The 7,643-nt window shown below is 48.9% G+C and overlaps 1 protein-coding gene across 1 annotated transcript in view; it reads right to left on the reverse strand.

Annotated features, from left to right (window-relative positions):
- LOC108800981 (oocyte zinc finger protein XlCOF6-like) overlaps positions 1-7,643 on the reverse strand; it is a 92,530-nt gene that overhangs the window by 83,860 nt on the left and 1,027 nt on the right. Inside the window, exons 3-5 of the mRNA XM_018572962.1 lie at positions 7,293-7,412; positions 7,002-7,113; positions 5,768-6,807 (exon numbers count right to left, since the gene is read on the reverse strand). Of these exons, the coding sequence (XP_018428464.1) occupies positions 5,768-6,807; positions 7,002-7,113; positions 7,293-7,412 (1,272 nt within the window). The remainder of the gene's footprint in view (positions 1-5,767; positions 6,808-7,001; positions 7,114-7,292; positions 7,413-7,643) is intronic.

A 7,643-nucleotide genomic window follows, 5' to 3' on the forward strand; every position in this document is an offset into this window, starting at 1 on the left:
CTGCCATGTTTTCAGTTTTGAGTTTTTCTCAAAGTGCTTTCTTCTGGGGGGGGGCCCTCCCCCCTTTGAGAAATGATGTGTCTCTAAAGACCCCCCATGATCTCCACTATATATGGCTTCTTGTTGTCCGCACGTTCCTCGCCTCCCCCTTCTTTTGTAAGGGAATGGAAGAGAGAGAGAGAGAGATCGGCGGTGGTCTCTCAGAAGAGGAGATCTCCGAGTCTTGTACCTTAGCCCACACCCTGTCTATGGCAAGCAGACGCCAGGAGAGGAACGACAAGGTTCTTCCGAGGTGGTAGACTCCATACTATGTATCCCTCCGCTTCTGCACAACGTTGGCGTTGCTCGTCCCACCCCGGGACGATGTTACCTATCTGGTGGTCCTGCCCGCTGTTGACCCCATTCTGGTATGTTATTTTTGAGACGTATGACCAGCTCCTTCGCACCGAGGTGGACAGGTCCTCCACCGGTGGCTCTCCTGTCTGTGCTCTTCCGGGTTCAATCTCACCGGCTAAGAAGGGCCTACTAAGATTCTTCCCGATGGCGGCCAGGGCGGTCATACCGAGGCACTGGAAGTCGAGTGCTCCGTCTACACCCCCCGTGAATGGGTACTACTGATGAATTCCGTAGCCTTCCGGCTGTCTGATTGGATGCCTCTGCGTAGGGGTGCATCCTTGGGAACCCCGGACCCGTGACCGTACCCCCTCTCTCTTACCGTCTCTATACTCTCTGCTTATCTCTCTTTCTCCCACTCCACGGGGGCTGTTCCCACCTGGTGTGGGTACTATGGAGCTGCTCAGTTTGATGTTGCTGGGTCATTGTCCTAGTGTGGCGCCCCCTAGAGTATGCCGCTACTAAATCTAGTGTATATCTGGACTGTAATCAGTCTGGATCCTGTTTGTTCTGAGTTCTGCGTTCTACAGGTGTCCCTGCGTTTCCTGGATTGATTGCTCCCCCCCTTGTTGCTGGGTTGGGGACTCAGCATACAGTGAGGGAGGATCCATCCTCAGACTGTGACTAAGCACCTGACCCTAACCAATCCCTGAGCAGGATGTCTCAGAGGTATGGCTGAGGTCAGGTGATAAAAGGTTTGGGGACACTTTGCAGAGCTCTCTCCACACCAGGGGCCCTCCATGGGAGGAGGCCTGTGTGATATAGAAGCCTGGCCTGGGCCTCAGCACGTGGCAGGTGCTGGGGGCCTAAAGGTCTAAGATACTACAGATGCTTTGCTTGGGCCTCAGCATGTGGCAGGTGTTGGGGGCCTAGAAGCAGAAGATACTACAGGATATCTGGTATGCACCTCAGCAAGTGGCAGATGCTGAGGGCCCAGAGACTTCAGGTGCTGCTGAAAGGAGACCTGATGGAAGCTGGGCTGGAGGTGGAATCTGCTTATCGAGGAGTGTTGCAAAGGAGCTGGTGAGAGCTACCGTCTGGATCCCTGTAAGAGATCCCTCACCCTATTCCCAGGGGGGTTTTACTGAAGAGCAGCCAGTTGTCGCCTTAGAAGGCCAGAGATAGTCCTCTCTCAATGTCCTGGACTATACTTCCTGTTCTCTGTGCTGCTGTATATTGCTGGTCGCTCTTAAAGGACCATTGTGCTACAAATTCTAGCCGTTGTTGCGGGAGAAGACAGCTGTCTGGTGTCTCCTCCAAGGCCAGAAGGAACATCTCATACCCAGGAATCCGGGACACCAACTTAGGAAGCTTCTTCTTGGTTAGGTCAGTCAGGGGTGTAGCCAAGGCACTATGGTGGCATACAGATTTCCTCTAGTAGCTGGGGGTCCTTAACAATGGCATAACCTCCTTTCTGGGTTGATGGGTAGGCCGTGCCATGATGGCTTAGACCTTCTCTGTCTCAGGTCTTAGGCTGCTTGTTCCTTCCTGGTGATCCATGTCCTGGACTTCTGTCATACTGGGTTTATCTCTCAGACTGGCAGTTTCCAGGACTTCTGATTGGTGGGCGAGGTGCTCTTCCCGGGCAGGGCTGAATAGTGCAATGTCATCCAGGCTGGCAACTAGGAATGCCTGAAGCCCTCCCATTCATGATCTTCTGAAAGGTGGCTGATGCGTTCTTCATCATACACGGCAATAATCTGAGCTGGAAACATCTGAATGGGGTGATGAAGGCTGATTCTTCCCAAGCCATTACTCACTGCCCCGTTCCATCATTGTTAGCAGGTGGAGGCCATCTTATTGAACATCTCATTGACCCTGGGCTTTGGGTAGGCATCAGGAGTAGTGACGACATTCAGCTTCCTGCCTTACCTGGTTGTCTGACCGGTTATGGGAACTTAAGCTACCAGTGATGTCCAAGTATGGTGAGACTTTTGTATGACCCCAAACTAAAGCATCTCCTCAGTCCTCCTTCTACAAGTCTGCCTTCACTGGTTTTATTGGAGGGCCACGCCCCCGTGTTTACCTTGTGGACTACAGGGTGCCCCCACCCTGGTTTCCCTGTAGAATGGTCACATTGTGCCACAAGGACTTCCACCAGCTGAGTTTCCTGTGTTGAAGAGAGATGTGAACTGGTATTGAGGTCTGAGTGTCAGCTAGCATGTCTAACAGTGGATCTGCCTCTCGGGGGGCCAGCAACCTTGCCCTCCCTAGTCTCCTGGACGGCCCTCTCACACACCTTCCTTCTATGAGTTCAAAAGGAGAAGTCTTCCTGGGTCACCGATCTTGCCTTCTTAAGTCTCCTGGATGGTCCTCTCAACACCTCCATTAAGTTGAAATGGAGAAGTTTTTGGGGCCAGCAACCTTGCCCTCCCAAGTATCCTGGACGGTCCTCTCACACACCTTCCTTATATGAGTTCCAATAGTGAAGTCTTCCGGGCTAGCAATCTTGCCCTCCCAAGTCTACTGGGTGGTCCTCTTAAAGCCTCCCTTATATAAGTTCAAATGGAGAAGTTTTTGGGGCCAGCAACCTTGCCCTTCCAAGTGTCCTGGATGGTCCTCACACGCCTTCTTTATACGAGTTCAAATGGTGAAGTGTCTGTGGACCCCTGGGGCACCTCTCTGTAGGCAAGCAAGAAGTGAGGCCTCTTGTTCCCAGTTCCTTTCCTGTGACTCTACAATGGCCCTCAGCATTCATTTCAAAGTCCCATTGAAGTGTCTTCCCGGGTGTGGGGCTGGTCAGGAGAAGCCACCTGAGTGGGTTCCCTCAACCCAAGTGAGAGCAAGGATCTTCCGCAGGATCATTTTCTTTTTGCCCACCAGCTTAGGGCAAGCGAGTGTGACTTCTACCCCAGTGTCTCGAAAACCAGTAACGTGTTGGTTGTTCGTGATGACAGCCTGTAGGTCGGCATTGCTGCCCAACGCTTATGAACAGCACAAAGTTGACCAGTCAGGTTCTTCTGCTCTGGGCAGGTGTGCCCGAGGTGTCTGGGCTTGCTACAAGTAAAAATTCTGGGGGTATCATGTGATGTTGGCTTGTTACCGGGAGCTCTAGTCGCCGGGAAGTTTGGTTCACAGCTGTAGCCTCTGGTGACTCCCCTCTTTTCCAGCCACTGGGGGGAACCCCGGGGTGGTCAGATACTCGAGTGTTTCTGTAGCTATCTGCTGTTTCTGAGCCACTTTGGCTGACTCAGTCTTGTGCACATGTGTAGGAGTTGATCCTGAATCCAGGGGAACATCTGTGGCAACTGGCACATAATTTGCTGCCACACCCAGACAGGAATGTAACAGAGTTTACAATACAGGAGCATTTAGAGATAACAGCGGATCATCAGGCCCTCCAGGGAATCTTTTTTACCACATCCGTGCGTCTGCATAGCTTTTCTGTAGCAACCTGAATTTCTTGTAGTAGACCTCTGAGGTCAACTCATACTTCATACTTATTCCATCCTCATGGCCCATCATCGTAGCAATCTGCTATTTCTGAGCCACTTTGGCCGACTCAGCCTTGTGCTCCATCACAGGAACAGATGTGTAGAAGTTGATCCTGAATCATCAGGCACCTCCAGGGAAGCATTTGTGGCCACTGACACAGCATTCACTGCCACACCCAGACAGGAATGTAACAGAGTTTAGAAAACAGGAGCTCTTCACAGAGTATTTCATGTTTGCATAGAGCATTCTACGGATTTAGAGATAACAGCGGATCATCAGGCCCCCCAGGGAATTTTTTTTACCACATCCGTGGGTCTGCATAGCTTTTCTGCAGCAACCTGAATTTCTTGCAGTAGACCTCTGAGGTCAACTCATACTTATATCACCCTCATGGCCCATCATCCTTTTTAGTTGGCAACTCATCATAGGCCTCCGGTGCTTTGTCACTCAGCCCTGCAATCAGATTCAGGGCCCCACTGCATTTGTGGCAACTGGCATGTCGACACATCATTTGCTGCCACACCCAGACAGGAACATAACAGAGTTTACAATACAGGAGCTCATCAGAGTACAAGTTATTTAATGTTTGCATAGAACATTCTGCAGATTTAGAGATAACAGCGGATCATCAGGCCCTCCATGTAATCTTTTGTCACTCCTTTAGCCCACTGTAGGAATGTGGTGTCTAGAAAACTTACCAGATCCATGTGTCCTGAGACCTCTGAGGTCAACTGATACTTCATACTTATGGCCTCTTAGCCGTCATTCTTCTCAGTTGGCAACTCCACAAAGGCCTCCAGGGCTTTGCCTCTCAGCCCTGCAATCAGATACGACACCCACTGCATCTGTGGCAACTTTCTCATCATTTGCTGCCACACCCATACAGGAAGCCAACAGAGTTTACAATACAGGAGCTCTTCATAGAGTACACGTTATTTAATGTTTACATAGAGCATTCTACGGATTTAGAGATCATGGATCAGCAGGCCCTCCAGGGAATCTTTTCTCAGTCCTTTAGCCCATTGCTGGAATGTGGTGTCTAGACATCTTACCACATCGTCTGCATATCTTTTCTGCAGCAACCACAATTTCTTACAATAGACCTCTGAGGTCAACTGATTCTTCATACTTATGGCCTCTTAGCTGTCCCTCTTCTCAGTTGGCAAATCCTCATAGGCCTTCAAAGCTTTGCCTCTCAATCAGATACAGGGCCCACTGCATCTGTGGCAACCGGCAATGATGTCACATCATTTGCTGCCACACCCAGACAGGAATCTAACAGAGTCTACAATACAGGAGCTCTTCACAGAGTAGAAGCTATTTATTGTTTAGTTAGAGCATTTAGAGATTCAACTGATTTGGAGATAACGGATCATCAGGCCCTCCAGGGAATCTTTTCTTTCATCCCTTTAGTCCACAGACAAGAATGTGGTGCCCAGGCAGCGTACCACATCCATGTGTCTGCGTATCTGGTCTGCAGCAACCTGAATTTCTTGCAGTAGATCTCTGATGTTGATACTTATATTATCCTCATGACCTCATAGTCATCATCCTTCAGTTGGCTATTCAACATAGGCCTCCAGGGCTTTACCTCTTAGCCCTGCCATCAGATACAACACCCAATGCTTTGGTGGCAATTGGCACATCATTTGCTGCCACACCCATACAGGAAGCTAACAGAGTTTACAATAAAGGAGCTGTTTACAGAGCTGAGGTTATTGAATGTTTACTCAGAGCATGTAGAGATTCAGCTGAATGATTTTTAAGTACTTTATTGAAAAATACAGGAGCGGGAAACGTTTACAGAAAAGATATTACAAAACAGTCACATCAGTCTCTTCTTTCGCTCGATAACTTGCAGGGAGGCTTGAAGAGTCACTCTGGATTGATTTGAAAATTATTTCCCTGACTCAGGAAAGGTATAGGGCTTCTCCTTCATGTGAGATCGTTTATGTCTGGTAAGTTGGGGTTTCTGTATAAAAGATTTCCCGCACTCAGAGCAGGAATACGGCTTCTCACCGGTGTGAGACCTCTGATGCACAGCAATGTAAGACTTACTACTAAAACATTTCCCGCAATCGGAGCAGGAATAAGGCTTCTCCCCGGAGTGAGACTTCTGGTGCACGTTGAGATGAGTCTTACATATGAAACATTTTCCACACTCAAAGCAGGAATATGGCTTCTCACCTGTATGAGACCTCTCATGCACAGAGAGATGAGACTTGCGTACAAAACATTTACCGCACACGGAGCAGGAAAACGGCTTCTCCCCTGTATGAGACTTCTGATGCTCAGTGAGGTGAGATTTACGTAAAAAACATTTCCCGCACACAGAGCAGGAATATAGCCTTTCCCCTGTGTGAGAGAGCTGATGTTTCGTAAGATCTGATTTTTTGACGAAGGTTTTCCCGCACTCAGAGCAGGAATATAGCTTCTCCCCTGTATGAGACCGCTGATGCAAAGTGAAATTGGATTTACATACAAAACTTTTCCCACACACAAGACAGGAAAATGGCTTCTCACCTGTGTGAGATCTCTCATGTATAACTAGTTTCGATTTGTAAAGAAAACTTTTCCCACACTGAGGACAGGAATGAAGCGCCTCACCCGCATGAGATCTCTGATGTACAGTAAGGTGATATTTATGTAGAAATGTTTCCCCGCACTCTGAACAGGAATGAAGCTCCTCAACCGTGTGAGACCTCTGATGTTCAGTAAGACCTAATTCAGATTTAAAACTTTCCCCACAATCAGGACACAAAAAGTTATTTTTCCCCTGAATTCCGGCACCATCCCCCACAGGACGAGGTCGCTCAGAGTCAGAGGGAGTCCATGGTCTATCCGCACCGTGACGTCCACCATCCATAGCTGAGCTCATTGTCTCTTCTCCCGCACAATCTGCTGTGATGTCCTCATCTTCCATCTTACAACCTGGAGATAAAGTCAGACGATCCTTTGAGGGTTCCTCCATGGCGTGTCCTGGAAACATAGAAACACATGATGGAGAGATATGAGAGGGTTAGATGACTTCACTCAACATTCCATCTGGATCAGGAGGTCTGAGGGAGCAGATGTTCTATGAGGAGGTCCCAACCAGCCGGGACTCCTCCCCTCTTCAGTCAAAGGGCCTCCTCCCTGATCACTTCTACATTGACTAATATAATATGACCCACCTGTGCTGGTCTCTGTAGGCGTGTCCTCCTCTATGGACGTCCTCATCATCCCGGCCTCCTCCGTATATCGCTGATCATCCCTCACATACGTCTCTTCTACTTCACCCTCAACTTTCATCTTCATCAGATCTTCACCCTAAACCAACAGAACGGCAGAAAGTCTCATCTGTGACATAGAAGTATTTATGATGTGACATCACATAGAAGATCTCATCTTGTAGAGTCCACACGTCATCTCCACATGTCAGAGCGTTCCATCACTTTATGTTCCCGCCCCTCAACTCCACCCACCTGGTGAGGGATCATAATGTCTTTGAAGAGTACCTTGTGTCTTTCAGAAAACTCCTCCATCACACCGTACTCCTCATCCTCTTCTTTAACAACAATATTATAATCTCCGAGGTTTCCACTCTGAAGATATAATAAAAAACATTTATTGTAACAAACATGTTTGTGTATAAATCATAACTACTAAGAATTGTCCATCATCTACCTGATGATGGTGAGGGACGGTGAGATGTTCCTGGGTGGGGTCCCGGGAATACAGGGGGCGGGGACATCTCTCATGGCGGGGGATGGTGAGATCCTCCTGGGTGGGGTCCCGGGAATACAGGGGGCGGGGACATCTCTCATGGTGGGGGA

This window comes from Nanorana parkeri, unplaced genomic scaffold, assembly GCF_000935625.1.
Source record: "Nanorana parkeri isolate BGI_ZX_2015 unplaced genomic scaffold, ASM93562v1 scaffold2187, whole genome shotgun sequence".
Classification (NCBI taxonomy): domain Eukaryota; kingdom Metazoa; phylum Chordata; class Amphibia; order Anura; family Dicroglossidae; genus Nanorana; species Nanorana parkeri.